A 17,968-nucleotide genomic window follows, 5' to 3' on the forward strand; every position below is an offset into this window, starting at 1 on the left:
AGATACATGAAACAGGCTGACAGCTATCAGCGAGGAGGTGTTTGGGGGCCTGAGGATATATATATCATCATGATGGGTGCATGATGCAGTGTACAGGTGATGTTTTGTTGAGTTATACACTTGAAACATTTATGGTTTTCTGAACCAATGTACATAAATGGGACATAAAAATGAGACTTAGAGACATGAACAAGAATGTCATGGCAATGGGGGTGGGGGGTGGGGGAGGGGAGGGGCACAAAGAAAACCAGATAGAAGGTGACAAAAGACAATTTGACTTTGGATGAGGGGTATACAACATAATCAAATGTCAAAATAATCTGGAAATGTTTTCTCTCAACATATGTACCCTGATTCATCAATGTCACTGCATTAAATTTAATAAAAAAAAAATCATTGTAACTATTTGTCTTCCAGAGAGCATATTTTAAGAAAATAATTATGTTAAAATTACACTATTCTATAATTTCACATAGTTCCTGTTCAGTGTTATTAATCTGCATAATTGTTCCCATTAAGCAGTATTAAAAACTGTGTGAAACAGAATTAACAAAACAAAATAAAAATAATAAAAAATAAAATTCTCATAGTTGAGATTTTTTTATTCTGTACAGAATTTTAAAAATTAATTTTGAATTCTAATTGGTCATAAATGTTTTAATGCCAAAAAACATTAACAAAACAATTTTAAAGAAGCCATTGTTGGTAGGGTAGTTCATATACTAATCTGTAACAGCAACATAACTTAAAGTCTTTTTAAGAAGGCAAGCTTATTGTGTTCTGAATTTCAGTTATGTGATGGCAATATAATGAAACCGCACAATTAATTTTCTTATGTTACTATAATTACTACAAAATCTGGACTTCAGAATTAATATGGACTATTCTAAAATATAGCATTATAGATATATTATCTTAATTTCTTCATCTAAAATAGCTTTCTACAATATCTATCACAAATTATTATCAAAATTTTAAAAAATTCTCAAAACAAAGTTTAAAACAGGTATCACACTAGCAAAGGAAAGTTATATTATCTAATAATAGATGCACATTTTTTTTTTACTTAGAACGAGCTATCAATAAAGATAAAGATTTAACTGTAATTTTAACCATCTAAATAGACAATTGAAATCATTGTATGGTTGTTAATATCAGTTGCGATACTATTTACCATCAGCAAGAATAAACTATTTTATCAGATTGATGTGTATATTATTTCACAAAAATGCTAAACACAGTCAAATAGTATTAAAGAATGTAGAGCACATAACTGTAACAATACTATATATTTCAAATAAATTGTAAAGTTTAGAGAATCTGGAGTAATTTCTTAAACTTTTGTAAGACCAAATTATTCCATTAAAAATGTTATCATTTTACTTTGCCAAAATTTTGTTCTTCTTTGCTCTCATTTATTTTGCCTCCAGAAAAGCCAATTCACTTACCTTGGATGGTGATTCTAAGGGATACAGGCTCCAAGGTTTTGCATGATGCTGCTAGCAACTTGTGCAATATACATTAACACACACTTATCCCCTCTACCCCCTCTATTATTCTTCCTTTACATACATCACAAATATAATGCATTCATAATTGACATTGGATACAAAATACAAAGAAATATAATATTGTATATTGTAATGTAATAGTAAGAACATAAATTTACATAGGAGAAAACACTCAAAAACTAAAGTGGAAACAGAAAACAATGTTAGAACAAACATTAAAGTTGTTAGACTGGTCACAAATATTAAATAAAATCCTACCTGATTGATCGAAGTTCACTTCATTGCCAGGACTTGGACCTACATCAATGGACACAATTGGTAAGAGTTTCCGAAAGTCCCATAGTTTTATAACTCCACAGGAATCACAGGATGCTATTATGTGACCCTTTAAAGTCCATAAGAAAAAAAATGTATATATGTATATTACATATATACACAAAAATGTACAATCAATCATATACCAAATAAATTTGTCCTACAATTTTATTAAATCTAAAAGAATATACTCTTCTAACAGGTATTCATCTTTATACCTTTGTCTTAAACATGTTGTTATAAAATGATAATTTAAATATATGAAATTCTGTAGTAAACTTTGGAATATTATTTTTCAGAAAATTATTCATTTTGATTATTTTCATTATATTAGAAGATATAAAAAAATACACACATCCATGTAATTTATCTATGTATATATATACATATCATGTGTACAGGGTGGAGCAAAAAGAGGTTTACAGTTGTTCATGTAAAAATTATACAATAATTAATAAATAATACAAGAATGAATTGTTTCATACTGACAACTGTAAACCTACTCTTGCCACACTCAGTATGATATGTGATTTACACATAAAAACTATATACATGAAACAACTGCATTAAGAAAGCATCTCACTTTATATACTGTAATTAGTTAATATTGAGTTTTACATCTCAGGTAGAGTAAAAATGAAAACAGAGGTAGGAAAACAAATGAACACAAGAAGAGTTTTTAATCACAGAAGGTACTCACTAGGTAAAATTGATGGCAAGGAAACAGTGTCTATTTGGGTCTATTAGACAAAATTACTGAAATATTTGTGGCTTTTGTGCAATAAGATAAGCACAAATGTAATTGGATAAAAGACATAAAAAAACAAAGGAACTCATAATCTCTATTCAGTCTCATCATTGTCATTTAATTTCTTTGTCTACTCACCAATTAAATATGAGAATTGGGCCATATCTGTCCCTTAAATAATGTTTATGATAAGTCACTATACTTTTTCCCATTCAATATACAGTAGTTCAGTTTCAGCTTAATTTTTTTAACATCAAGTGAAAAATCATACTCATTTTCTTTCTAAATATTCTAAAATGTTAAAGATAATAACTTAATTATTATACAATTTTTCTTTCCATTTTCAACTAGCTCACAGTTTTTCTCATTTACTCATTGATTTCATCCTTTCTGTCAAAAATGTGCTTCTTGTATTACACTCCCAGGGAGCTGTTTTCCCTAAACACATCAATAATGAAAAAATGCCATTAGTTTTAAAATTCTGTAACTGTAGTCACAGGTGAAGCAATGCAACAGCCTTGTCTCTGATCTAATAAATGGAATGTCTAATCTTTTTTATGACTTAAAAGGCACATGCAGAACTTGGAATATTTTCAAATATGTAAACGTATTTTAAGAATTGTGAAAAATTAGTAAATTTAATTTACAGAAGAGGGAACTTTTCAGGTTTAGCAGGAAATATTTTCAGAAATTAGAAAGAAGTTTTTCCAGATACAAGGGTTTTCAAACATCTTTCAGAAGTAAAAAAAAAAAAAAAAAAAAATGAACATTTTTTCAATTCTGAGAACAGAATAAATTTTAATCAGAATTTAATTTGGATGCACTTTATACCACGGGCAGATTATGGATGTGATGTGCTTCTCTTGTCTGGATGCTATGAACTAAAGGTCATTTTGAAGTGTGCTCTATACCACTGAATATTAAAAGTGGAGGAAACACACTTAAAAAATAGTTCAATTACTTCTGGGGTGAAAATAAATATTTAAAACTTTAATATTTTTATATTTAACATGCACTGCTATTGAGACCAATTATAACTACTTGATAATATTAAAAAATAGTCTTATTAAATGCTTTTAATGAATCAAGTACTGTGCTAAATGCTTTATTAATAAAACAGTAGGTATTATATTATAAACAATTTTGAATGATATCATTTAGTCAGAATTTTCCATTTCCCAAGATAGAAGCCATGGCAAAATATGCATTTGGTAAAATGAATATAACCTATTACGTGATAGCAATAAGTCTGTGTTCAGGTTTGATAACCAAGAGATATTTGGTAATGAAAGAACAACTTAGCTACACTTCCAGTTAGCCAGTGAGGCAGATGTAGTGCCTATGGCAGTGTCTGAAGCAGGTTAGATCTCAAAAATTGTTTGTGAAACCAATTGGTAATGACTGCCTAGATGGAGCTTAGTAGAAGTGTTACTTTAGCCCAACTCCTTCCAAAGCAGTCGTGAGGTAAATGGTAAATATGAGTTCTAACCCTGATTGTTCTGATCACTTGGGAAAAAAAGAAGAGATAGAAGATGCAGAGAATACAGAACCAAATACTTGGACTATTCTCAAAGCTCAAAATACCTCCACCTCGTCCCTCCTGCTAAAGGGAAGGCCACCCGCCAGTCAGCTCCTCTCACAGGCGTTAGGATACTAGAACACTGCTGATCTTAACAGCACAGTGTGAGTGTTGAGGGATCCGGAGATGGAAAGGTATGGGGAAGGGATGAACTGACTACCTGGGAAAAGCAAGTTATGTACTAAAGACTTGTTGAGGTAAGTAAAACAATGGTTAGCTATAGTTCTGTGTTAAATTTAAGTGAAGAAAACAAAAACTTCAAAGAAAATGTTTTTTAGAGATATTTCATTGTGTGCAATAATCCCATTTTACATATGAGGAAACTGAGGTTTAAAGAGGTCCAGTGAATTTCTTAAAATTACCTAGGTACAATGATTCAAATAAAGATTCAAGCATAGATCTGGTTGACTTCAGAATCTGAGATGTTTAACAAATGTACTCTATTTCCTGAAACATATACCATAGTATATCACAAATGTTTAAATATATTGAATATATTAACTCATTAGGATGCATTTATATATTTATTTAAATTTTATTTACTGATTGATTTGAGTAAGTTATTTATGTATTCATTGGTTGATTCTTTATGTGCCCTGATCAGGCATGAAACTCACAACTTCGGCATAATGGTACAACACTCTAACCAACTGAGCTACCCAGACAAGGCTAGGATACATACAAATAATTCAATTACTCAGATTTCTATTTGTCACAAAGATAGTTCTCACAATATTATTTATAAGATGGAGCAGTAGAAATGTAAGAAAATAATTCTCAATGGATGAACATGCATGTATATATATGTACATAGATAAAACTGTAACATATAAATACATAAACTATTATTAAACTATTATAATGGCATTTCCAAAAGTTGATAATACAGTGGTCCCTCATCTATTGTGGGGGTTAGGTTCCAGAACCCCCCGCGATAGGCAGAAATCCGTGAAGTAGCAACCTTATATTTATTTTATTATTTATATATATTTTAAGGCTTTATAAACCCTCCCCACCCTCTTTTTTTTTTTTTTTTTTGTATTTTTGTGAAGCTGGAAACGGGGAGAGACAGTCAGACAGACTCCCGCATGTGCCCGACCGAGATCCACCCGGCACGCCCACCAGGGGCAACGCTCTGCCCACCAGGGGGCAATGCTCTGCCCCTCTGGGGCGTCGCTCTGCTGCGACCAGAGCCACTCTAGCGCCTGGGGCAGAGGCCAAGGAGCCATCCCCAGCGCCCGGGCCATCTTTTCTCCAAAGGAGCCTTGGTTGTGGGAGGGGAAGAGAGAGACAGAGAGGAAGGAGGGGAGGGGGGATGTGGAGAAGCAAATGGGCGCTTCTCCTATGTGCCCTGGCCTGGAATCGAACCCAGGTCCCCCACACACCAGGCCGACGCTCTACCGCTGAGCCAACCGGCCAGGGCCCCACACTCTTATAAACCTTTCCCACACTGTTATTAACTCTTCCCACACTCTTATAAACACTTTCTATACTCGCAAAATTTCTACACTCTTAAACCTACGTAAAATCCCACGATATAGTGAAAAATCCAAGATAAAAAATTAGATATGTACAATTTTAAAATCCGTGATACAGTGAGATTGCGAAAAGTGAACTGAGATACGGTGTGAGACGAGTGTACAGGGAAAACATACACATGTACTTCAGTGAAAGAAACAGCAAACACGATTGTTTACACTATCTGATACACACACACAAAGCATATGTTGAAAATCAGAGTTGAAAACCAGGAACTAAACTAGAAATGATTATTATTATGATTAGGTAGTAGGATAAATCTTTCTTATTTTATTTTCTCCTTTTAGTGTTTTTAAAATTCAAATTTAATGGAATTAGCACAAACGGTTATTATCAGAAAATATTTTTTAATAAATAAATAATGAAATCAAATGTCATACACATACCTGTTAAGTGGTCTAATTTTCATAACTGAAAATCCTACTATGTGAAATGGGCAAGAAAGAGGGTTCATCAAGCACATAGCAGAAACATTAAGCCCTAAAACATCAGCTGCTTTCAATATGTGAAGGTAATGGCCTGCAACTTGGTATTAAGGTGTAACTATAATAAAATGTTTAGGCTCATTAGAGAGAAATTAGTATTTCAAACATTTTTCGTATACTGATTCATTAGTGTGTCTCTTAGGACAGGCCTGTGCAGCACTGAGCATGAGCTCATTATGTCATTTCTTCAGCACCCTAATGACACAAATAAGGCGAAGAAGCTATGGAATTAGAATGGGAACAGAAGGTAAAAGTTGAGAATGCTCAAGGAGTCAAGGCTGAAGAAGAAGGGAATATAAAGCCCTGGACAGCAGAAGGTCAGATTGCTAAGGTCTGTACCTACTCCTCCCCTATGCCACTATCAATCTGCTAGGCAGTAATAACTTATACCCCAATCCTGCCCCGGGTATAAGGAAGCAGGGCATCTCAAAAATAATTAGTTTTCATCTTCAGTGCATAACACTACATTACATAATCACAATAACTTGTTCAAAGTGATTTATATTCACTATCTCATTTAATCCTTCGTATTTATGGTTAGATTACACTGCCCTACGGTTCAGATGAGAAAAACAAGATTTGCAATCTTATAAAGCTTTCCCAAAGTCATTTTGATAGAAAAACATAGACCCAGGATTCAAACCCAGTTAATATGAATGAAATGTCCAAGCTCTTAAGCCCTAAACAAGGAAGATAGCTTACATGACTTGACTTAAGACCCTTTGGGGAATGGAAGCCAATGAAGTAGCACTTAGTACTTCAAGAGCACACTCTGTTACTAAGGCAGAACACTCGGAAAGAAGTAGTAGCACCTTAACAAACTATCAACGGAAATGGGTCAGCAAAGAACAAATTGAAAAAGCAGGTATTTAAATTCATAAGGCAGAATAATAATTTGAAACAGATGGAGATAATGAATGTACATAAAGAAACAAATATTCACTGAGCTGTACTATGTCCCTAGCTTAGGCCCAAGAGCAAGAGATACAATGGGTGTAAATTCAAAAGGAACTTACAGTTAATAGTCAAAGACAGAGGCTTTCTTGTTTGTTCTTCCTCTAATTGGTTCTAGAACCTCGTAACTAGCGATATGCCAGGGGAGAAAAGGTCGGGCGAGGGTCCAAATCTCCTCATCAGTGATATGAAAGGCCAGGGGGTCGAAACCACATGACCAGCAATATGCTAGGGAAGAAAACGTTACCCTAGGGAGGAGGTCCCACCTTACCATAGTCCATTGCTAGGCACCTGGGGCTTTCCACCCTGGTGATCCTCTGTGCCTCGCCTATAAGCCATTGTTCTGCTCGTGTCTAACTGCCTACCACATTGCTATGGGGAACGTGGTGAATTTATGATAAGGTTAACAATGTGTAAATTTCCTGAAGAGTTTTTGGAGCTCACACTAAGCAATATGAATTTTATGTATGATATAAAATGTTCTCACGTGTTTTGAGCATAAATAATGGTATGTTAAAAAGAATGTTTGAAGGCCCGTAGTCTCAGTGCATTAAGCAGGTACTGTTGAGTGAATTTTCGTGTCTCTGAGGCACTGAGAAACTAGTAAACATTACTTTCTCGTAGTTTTCTAGTTTGTAGCATAAGTGTAAGCAAGAGTTAGAAACCAGGCAAATTTGTCTGGGCCATTGGAAACCCTATTACTTCATTATCAAAGAGGTATTGAGTGAGCCTATTACATAGTAGTAGGTACTGATTTAAGTAGTGAAAATATGGGAATGAAGAAGACAGAAGTCCTGACCTTATGGACTTGTATAGTTCCAGGGAAAATCATACAATAAATTAAATAAATCAGTAAAATATGTGATATATTAGATCAGTGGTTCTCTGTTACGAATTTATTCATGGTTCGGACTCACAAGGCAAAGACACAATAGGCAAGTAATCGGGCAGAGGGCTGAAACTCTTAGGTGAACAGCCCCGAGAAACTGCACCTCTGCATGTTTACTGAGTTCCAAAAGCCACAGCTCAGCAGATAAAACTGGAAAGCTATACCAGCCTTTTTTCCCATCCGTTTCATCCCCAACCCTGCACGACTATTGTTTCTTTCATGAACAAGGACACGAGAAGAGTCAGAGTCCCAGAGCTTATCAGTCATAAAGGACATCTGGTTCTTCGAGGCATTCTTCCAAGAATCCTACGCACATGCACTCAAGTAACCCAGGCTGGTGTCTCCCTATGGCTAACATACTCCAAGATCTCTTGTCTCCAAGTAACCCCTGCTCTGCTGTTAACTTTTATTTATATTGGTGCAGGGTTGTCTCCTACAGTTCTCAAACTCTTTTTTTTTTTTTTTTTGTATTTTTCTGAAGCTGGAAATGGGGAGAGACAGTCAGACAGACTCCCGCATGCGCCCCACCGGGATCCGCCCAGCACGCCCACCAGGGGGCGATGCTCTGCCCATCCGGGGCTTTGCTCTGTCCGACCAGAGCCACTCTAGCGCCTGGGGCAGAGGCCAAGGAGCCATCCCCAGCGCCCAGGCCATCTTTGCTCCAATGGAGCCTTGGCTGCAGGAGGGAAGAGAGAGACAGAGAGGAAGGAGGGGGGGGGGGGGGGATGGAGAAGCAAATGGGCGCTTCTCCTATGTGCCCTGGCCGGAATCGAACCCAGGTCCCCCGCACACCAGGCCGACGCTCTACCGCTGAGCCAACCAGCCAGGGCCTAATTTACATTTTTAAAAGAACTGGAGATCACAGGGCCCCCGTGAAGTATAAAAGCTAGCCACAATTTCTACTGCACTTTAAATAGTGTACCAGGGATGACAACTGTAATGATACAGACACTTAACCTCATTAATCTGTTGTCCTTAATCAGGAGAGAAAATCAGGCCTTTTACACACAGTCCCAGAGCAATGGATGAAGGAGGCAGGGCTTCTCGCGAGAATTAAGTCACTGTGTTCCCTGCAGCAGTGACTAGAGGTCAGGGAGGGGCTTGGAACCTGAATGATCACACTAGCAGCTGCCATAGGTGCATATCCCAAAATATCCAGTCAAATCTGTTTCTTTCCTGGTTGGAAAAAGTTATGATTTTTTTTTAATTTACCTAAGTCAGTTCCACAAATATTTATAGAGTGCTTTCTATGAACAAAGTACAAATTCATATTTGTAGTAAATTCAAAATAATCATTTCTTAAGTGCTTAGCTACAACTTTAAAAATATATGTGTATTTTTACCTCTTCATGGTGAAATAAAACAAATCATCTAGCAAAGAGTGCAACAACAACTTAATGACTATTCTTAATTACTGTCCTTTTTCTCCTTGTCCTGCTGGTCTTTAATCATTGTAGAAGATACAGGTAGATCCACACAAATTCTCTTAAATCTGTTTTACTTATTGTGACAGCAACATACAGTGTTACTCTATTTGGCAGAAATCTCTTTTAAAGTGGCCAATTATTATTGATTAATAGAGTGTTCACTGTAATAATATTGCTGGGATAACATGCAATAAATTTATTTTCCTTTAATATATACATAAATGCAATCACATAAAATCAAGGCAGTTTTATATATGTAAAAATGATAATTTATGCATAGGTTTGTGTCATCATAATGTTTATATTGCTAAGACTCAAGTTTATGATAATAGGCTATATTTGGCTGTGCCATATTAAAGTGATTAGATAAAAGATTCTCAAAGCTATAGTTTGATTCACAAAAATAGATTAGAGGGTTAAGCTATACTTACATATTTAACTAAATTCATAGCCTTTCTAAGAATTGTCGTTTTGTTAGGCTGTGCTGGCACAGAATTTTTTAGAAACTCTAGATTTGTTTTTCCACAAGAGGAACAATCATGCTTTGTTAAAGATATGGTATGAAACTGTATCCACAAAAATGCTTTGTGGAAAGAAAAGTTAGAATCTCAAAAAACAAAGTCTATCTTTACCATTTTTAGATATGCAAACCATAACATAATACGGAAGCCATCCATAATTTAATGATTTGGTTTCTTTCATAATTTTGTATTTGGGTATGTAAACTGAAAACCAACTAGTTTATAAAAAAGAATTTTGTCCCTCAGCCTAACAAGAGATATTTTGAATAGCTTTGTTTAATTCAAATAGCACACCACATCTTTGTGGTCTTAGTTTTCTCTAGCTCAGATCAAGTAAAAGATGTAGATACATCAGCATTTAAGCTAGAAACAAAGAATTATTTTTCTTCCTTACTATCTAAGTACAAGTCAAGGAACACTTGAAAGTTTTTAAAATCAATGAGTAAGAAAACTTTAATATTTTATTTTTTAGGTGAGAAGAGGGGAGATAATGAGGCAGACTCCTGAATGTGCTTGGACCAGGATCCACCTAGCAGCCCTATCTCAGGACGATGCTAGCCTACCGAGCTATTTTTAGCACCTGAGGCTGATGTGTCCAATAGAGCCATCCTCAGTGCCCAGGGCCATGCTCTAATCAATCGATCCACTGGTTGTGGGAGGGAAAAAGGGAGTGAAGGGGGAGAGGGAGGAGGAGAGAAGTAGATGGCCATTTTTCCTGTGTTCCCTGACTGGGAATTGAAATCCAGATGTCCATACGCCAGGCCAACACTTTATCCACTGAGCTACCAGCCAGAGCTGAAAACCTGAATACTTTAGGAAAAATATAATAAATTCAGGTTTCTGAATGCAATCTAAATATGGCAGTTTATTTTTTTTTAGTTAGAAAACTTGAGTTTTTGATAACCGTTATTGAATTGGGGTGGGGTGAGAGGCTGAGCATGGTGGTGACTGACATGCTGGGCCCCAAGACCACTGTTCAATCTGCCACAGGAAATTCCAGACCATCTGTGGAGAAATGTAACTTTTACTTTTAAAATATTTTCCCTGCAGGGCCACTCTGAGTATACAACTTAAACTTCTGAAGACGAAGGGCAGATTCTTCCGCTCTGCCTGTAGTTTTGCGTGTTAACGAGCAGTCACTTCTCAAGGTATGGATTCACAGGGTCACATTCACCCACGGACATGCAATTAAGTGGGGAAAATTACATTAAAGGGGATAATCAAGTTAGCTTGTAATTGTGCTTTTGAGTAAATTGGTGTGACAAGTCTTTGTGCTCTAATTATGTGATTCAGGGATAATGGATGGTATGTTGGCCATTATACCTTTACGTAAAACAATCTATTAAAAATTCATGCTGTTATCATACATGTAGTTTTCAAACTTTTTATTTATTTATTTATTTATTATTATTATTTTTATTTTTCTGAAGCTGGAAACAGGGAGAGACAGTCAGACAGACTCCCGCATGCGCCCGACCAGGATCCATCTGGCATGCCCACCAGGGGCGAAGCTCTGCCCACCAGGGGGCGGTGCTCTGCCCCTCCGGGATGTCGCTCTGTTGCAACCAGAGCCACTCTAGTGCCTGGGGCAGAGGCCAAGGAGCCATCCCCAGCACCCGGGCCATCTTTGCTCCAATGGAGCCTCGGCTGTGGGAGGGGAAGAGAGAGACAGAGAGGAAGGAGAGGGGGAGGAGTGGAGAAGCAGATGGGCGCTTCTCCTGTGTGCCCTGGCCGGGAATCGAACCCGGGACTTCTGCATGCCAGGCCGACGCTCCACCACTGAGCCAACCGGCCAGGGACCAGACTTTTTAAATCACATGCAAATTTGGACTGATTACAATTGATCATGACTACAGGAAAATGTATAATTTTATATTAATATTATATTATGTAGAATATTTTTGTCCTCTGAAAACTGTTTAAATAAAACAGTTGTATTAAAAGACCACTTGCTGAAATGACTATCCTTAGCAGTGACATCATTTCCGATAAAAGTAGTAAATAGCCTGACCAGGCGTTGGCGCAGCGGATAGAGCGTCGAACTGGGATGCCAGGGACCCAGGTTTAAGACCCTGAGGTCGCCATCTTGAGCACAGGCTTATCTGGTTTGAGCAAAAGTTCACCAGCTTCGACCCAAGGTCACTGGCTCAAGCAAAGGATTACTCGGTCTGCTGAAGGTCCGCGGTCAAGGCACATATGAGAAGCAATCAATGAACAACTAAGGTGTCGCAGTGTGCAACGAAAAACTAATGATTGATGCTTCTCATCTCTTCATTCCTGTCTGTCTGTCCCTGTCTATCCCTCTCTCTGACTCTCTCTCTGTCTCTGTAAAAAAAAATAATAATAGTAAATATATTTTGAACTATTTTTGGCAGCTATATGTTCAGAATAAGCATGGGAAGGCTGCAAAGTATATTTTAAAATAAGGCTGCAAAGTAAATTTTAAAATAATATTTTAGGATCAAAAATATAAAATAAATTTAATCCTGTCACAGCAAACATTGTCTTAACTATGTCCTCTTTTAAATACCTCTTGAGTTCTAAACTGCAGTGACTTTCTGATATTTCCTAATCAATGACTATTTATTTATTGGTTATCTTCTGTACCAAGAATTGTATCAAAAGCTTTGGGGTAAAAAACTTAAGGTGTTACTCAGCCAAATCATCTATCACATTGCCTATAGAGGGGCACTTTTTGCCTTTTTAACCACAAAACATTGTTGAAGCCACAGATAATGCTATGGTGTTTCTCTACCACGGCCTCAGCCATCCCACATTTTAACCAATAACAATAGTATAGTAATCTTTCACATGTCAGATATTTCACCTGCTTGATCTAATCCTGGCGTGCTCCACGTGTTGTCGCTCCATCCTGCCACACTTCTACCACCTCAGGAACTTGGTCTTTGCCGCCACCGCTGCTTGAAGTTCTACTTAAGATCTCTGCACAGTTTCCTGGACTATCATTCTCTCAGAGTCCCTCCCTGACCACTCTGTTACTTATAAGCCCCAACTCTCAAATCATTACTCTTTTTTACCCTAATGTATGCTGGTTAGGTAACATTTATTTTCTTGACATTATTCTTTTTTTTACTTGTTTCCTGTCTATGATTCTTACCAGAATACAAAGTCCATAGACAAGATTTGGTATTCTTCACTGTTGTACCTTCAATATTTAGAGCAGTGCCTGAGGCTTAGTAGGTGCTCAGAAAAGAGTTCCTAACTTAAAGACGATTACTGACGTTTTCATACATGCCAAAAAGAAATAGTCATTCAAAGGATGTACATATAGAAAAACAATGATTAGTTTTATAGTAAAAAAGGAAGTATCAAGAAATATGACATAATCATGTTGCTTTTATTTTTTTGTGGAACCATCAAGAAAATTACAAATGCTTGAATTTATCTTTATCTAACTGTAGAAATTACTGAAGGTTAAACCTGGATGGCAGGGTAATAAGATCCTGAATGTACTATGTTTTGTCATCTACATTGTTAAATTTCTAAGAACAGAGCACAATAGAAATAAAGAGAAAAGACCTCTATCAATTTAGTATATCTAAAAGTAATTGCTCATTAATTTTTTATTTTTCTGTTGGTAGAAAATCTTTTATCTTTTACTTAAAAATTCTTTTTCTATCAAAATTTTTTCTTACATTAAGACAAGGTTATTTCATAAAAGATAAAGATCTCACAGTATAAACTTAGTGTGAAAGATATAAAATTGATTTTTGGATATGTAGGAGCATTAAAATCAGCCAGGTATTACGTAAAAAATAATTAATATGTTACATGTCCCTTAAGTTTTATTCTGTTGTTGTTTCCAATCTCCTCAAATAGAACTTGCTTTGGTGTTTTTACCACATAACTGAAAGTTTTGACTTATGCATTATCTGGGTGCAATAATGAATGAATAAGAACTGACATTAAATATCAATATTGGCCCAGCTAAATGATAGATGACATCAAGTTGGAGTGCTGAAGAAGTAAACAAAATTGAAATTTTTGGGGTGTATAAGTACTGTCTGACATCATTTATCCTTCAGAGGATCAATAGCAGCATGACCTAAGTGTTGCTAATATTGCTTTATATAAAGTGGCCAGAGATTGATACTAAATACTTTCTGTTTGTGATTGAATAACAAAAATTCAAATTCAAAAAATTCAGAAATTGAGCTTCCTTTGCTAAAATGGAGTGAGGATAACTTTTTTAGGTAGACAATTTCAGGTACTTGTCTATCTCTGCTTTAAAGAAAAAATAATACAAATTAATTTATTTATGTCTACACCTTAGAAAAAACAACCTTTCTCAGATCAAACTTAAAACTCTTACTGCTTAATTATTAAAATGGTATATTCTAATGAAGAAAAGAACTACAAAATATTCCAACTGAAGCTTATATCTATTTGTATTGGATTTACATAATCTACTTAACATAGTTTTAGAAATCCATTTTCTTATCTGTTAAAATGCAAAATATGTTCTGCAACTTTATGTTAATGGAATTTATATTATATTAAATGAGATAAAAATATGAGAAATTTATCTCATATAGTTGTGTGTTATTTTATTTGTTTCTGTATATTTTTTTAACACAAATGGTTAAAATCATTAGCTGTACTAATAATAGTAATAATAACAACAATAAGGAATGGTGTAAGTAGAAATGGTAGTAATCGCATTTTCTAGTTGCCAGGCACTATGTTAAACACATGACATATATTTTCTAATAATAGTCACTGTCTTTATATCATTCATTTTTTACAAAAGGACTGAATGATTTTCTCAAGATTATCTATCTTGTGAAAGGCAAAGCCAGGATCTAAAAGGTACTAGGAGGAGACAAGAATAACTGAAATTGGGTAATTCTCCAGTGCTCCAAAGTCATGGGATACTATGATGCTATACAATGTTTCCAAGTAGCAATTAGTATATCCTGAGACTTAAATAATTTTAGCTTGCAGTTCAATATCCAAAGAATTAGAAGGTTGAGAAAGATGAATCAAGATGCTGTGATATAGTGCTGTAGAGAAATCCTTGTGCTTTCATTTGTTCAGAACTCTGCATTCACTCATCACATTTTTAAATAGTCAATACATAAATTAAGCCTGACCAGGCGGTGGTGCAGTGGATAGAGTGTCGGACTGGGATGCGGAGGACCCAGGTTCGAGACACTGAGGTCACCAGCTTGAGCGCAGGCTCATCTGGTTTAAGCAAAGCTCACCATCTTGGACCCAAGGTTGCTGGCTTGAGCAAGGGGTTACTTGCTCTGAAGGCCCATGGTCAAGGCACATATGAGAAAGCAATCAATGAACAACTAAAGTGCCACACGAAAAACAAATGATTGATGCTTCTCATCTCTCTCCCTTCCTGTCTGTCTGTCCCTATCTATCCCTCTCTCTGACTCTCTCTCTCTGTCTCTGTTAGAAAAAAAAAAAGATATAATATATGCAGGAGATACTGAGTCAAACAAGATTTAAAATATCCCTTTTCTCATTCTTTTTCACTGCATGCTAATGTAAAGAGATTTTTAAAAAATAAACAGTCTCATGATAACTGTGAACTATGGTTCTCTTGCTTCTTGAAATAAACAGGGTAACATTGACTAAGATAACAAGATGAACAAAATAGCCAATTAGGAAGAAAGAGAAGCAAGAGTTCCATATTTAGCATATTAAAATAAGGTATCTTATACAAATTTAGACTGAGATGCAAAATAGCTAATGGTGAATCTGAGAGTCAGAGTGTGATTTACTTTGAAATCATCACATGTAGATGGAATAAAAATGCCAGGTTGAAGGAGATGATGTAAGAATAGAGTCTAATAGAACAGAATTTGAGTCTTGATAGAGATGAATACTTAGCTATTAAGTAGTAAAGGAGGATGCATCGCAGTAGTTTGAGAAACAGTGAGCATGGAGATTTTACTTCTCAGCATTCAGGAAGAATGTTTGAAGTGGTTATAAAAGTAAAGTCCAATAATAATAGAGGAATGATCACTGTATGCAACTTAAAAATCCAGAGAAATTTCTGTTGTGGTGTTGACTTGGAGTTTGTATATAAATGATTGAGAAGAAAGTGATATTGGAAATTTTTTGAGAAATAATACAGAAATAACATCACCACTCAAAATTTAGATTATGTATTAAGTTAAAAAATTAATATGTATCTGAACTCAAAACAATAAAACAAGGGCAGATAAATTTGAAAAGAATTAAATACAAATTCTATAAATGATAGAATTTAGTAATAGAAACATAAAATCTCAATAGAAAGATTATGTAGGAAGCTAGATTTAACCAAATAAAATTTAGTAAATCTGAGACTAGTCTGAAGAAGTCCATCAGAACGCAACACAAAGAACTAAAGCAGCCTAACCAGGCGGTGGTGCAGTGAATAGAGCATTGGACTGGGATGTGGAGGACCTAGGTTTGAAACCCCAAGGTGGCCAGCTTGAGTGCAGATTCATCTGGTTTAAGCAAAGCTCACTAGCTTGAGCCTAAGGTTGCTGGCTTGAGCAAGGGGTCACTCGGTCTGCTGTAGCCCCCCGGTCAAGGCACATATGAGAAAGCAATCAATGAACAACTAAGGTGCCGCAACAAAGAATTGATGCTTCTTGTCTCTCTCCCTTCCTACCTGCCTGTCCTTGTCTGTCCCTCTCTTTGTCTCTGTCATAAAAAAAAATAAAGCATAGGACATATAAAGAAAAGCTAAGAAACCTACAGAATTGAACAGAAAGTTTCATTGTAAGTATATAAAAATAGTGTAAAGGAGAATCTTGCGGGAATTGACAAGAAACAATGAAGAAATAATGACTAATGATTGTCCAGCACTGCAGAAAGGAAACGGTGTGCACACTGAGAAGGCACATTTTTTGTTTTTTTTTTACTTTTTTTTTTTATTATTAAATTTAATGCAGTGACATTGATAAATCAGGGTACATATGTTGAGAGAAAATATCTCTAGATTATTTTGACATTTGATTGTGCTGTATACCCCTCCCGCAAAGTTAAATTGTCTTCTGTCACCTTCTATCTGGTTTTCTTTGTGCCCCTCCCCTCCCCTAACCCCTCTCTCCTTCTTCACCCCATCCCCCCTCCCCCAAACCCCACTCCTGTTGCCATCACATTCTTGTTCATGTCTCTGAGTCTCATTTTTATGTCCCTTCTATGTATGGATTCATCTCAGTTTTTTTTCTGATTTACTTATTTCACTCCGTATAATGTTATCAAGGTCCATCCATGTTATTGTAAATGATCCGATGTCATCATTTCTTATGGCTGAGTAGTATTCCATAGTATATATGTACCAAAGTTTTTTAATCCACTCGTCCTCTGACGGACACTTGGGCTGTTTCCAGATCTTCGCTATTGTGAACAATGCTGCCACAAACATGCGGGTGCATTTCTCTTTTTCGAGCCGTTCTATGGTGTTCTTGGGGAATATTCCTAAAAGTGGGATAGCTGGGTCAAAAGGCAGTTCGATTTTCAGTTTTTTGAGGAATCTCCATACTGTTTTCCACAGTGGCTGCACCAGTCTGCATTCCCACCAGCAGTGCAGGAGGGTTCCCTTTTCTCCACATCCTCGCCAGCACTTATTCTGTGTTGTTTTGTTGATAAGCGCCATTCTGACTGGTGTAAGGTGATATCTCATTGTGGTTTTAATTTGCATTTCTCTAATGATTAGTGATGTTGAGCATTTTTTCATATGCCTATTGGCCATCTGTATGTCCTCTTTGGAGAAGTGTCTATTCATCTCTTTCGCCCATTTTTGGATTGGGTTGTTTGTCTTCCTGGTGTTGAGTTTTACAAGTTCTTTATAAATTTTGATTATTAACCCCTTATCAGACGTATTGTCAAATATGTTCTCCCATTGTGTAGTTTGTCTTTTTATTCTGTTCTTGTTGTCTTTAGCTGTGCAAAAGCTTTTTAGTTTGATATAGTCCCATTTGTTTATCCTGTCTTTTATTTCACTTCCCCGTGGAGATAAATCAGTAAAT

General features: G+C 36.0%; 1 protein-coding gene across 4 annotated transcripts in view; it reads right to left on the reverse strand.

The window, feature by feature from the left end:
• The window catches only part of SPAG16 (sperm associated antigen 16), a 204,617-nt gene that overhangs the window by 12,533 nt on the left and 174,116 nt on the right, over window positions 1-17,968 (reverse strand). For all 4 annotated transcript variants that reach the window (XM_066346111.1, XM_066346112.1, XM_066346110.1 and 1 more), the window contains one exon: window positions 1,770-1,896. In XM_066346111.1, the coding sequence (XP_066202208.1) occupies window positions 1,770-1,896 (127 nt within the window). The remainder of the gene's footprint in view (window positions 1-1,769; window positions 1,897-17,968) is intronic.

Source organism: Saccopteryx leptura, chromosome 7, assembly GCF_036850995.1.
Source record: "Saccopteryx leptura isolate mSacLep1 chromosome 7, mSacLep1_pri_phased_curated, whole genome shotgun sequence".
NCBI classification, from domain to species: Eukaryota; Metazoa; Chordata; class Mammalia; order Chiroptera; family Emballonuridae; genus Saccopteryx; species Saccopteryx leptura.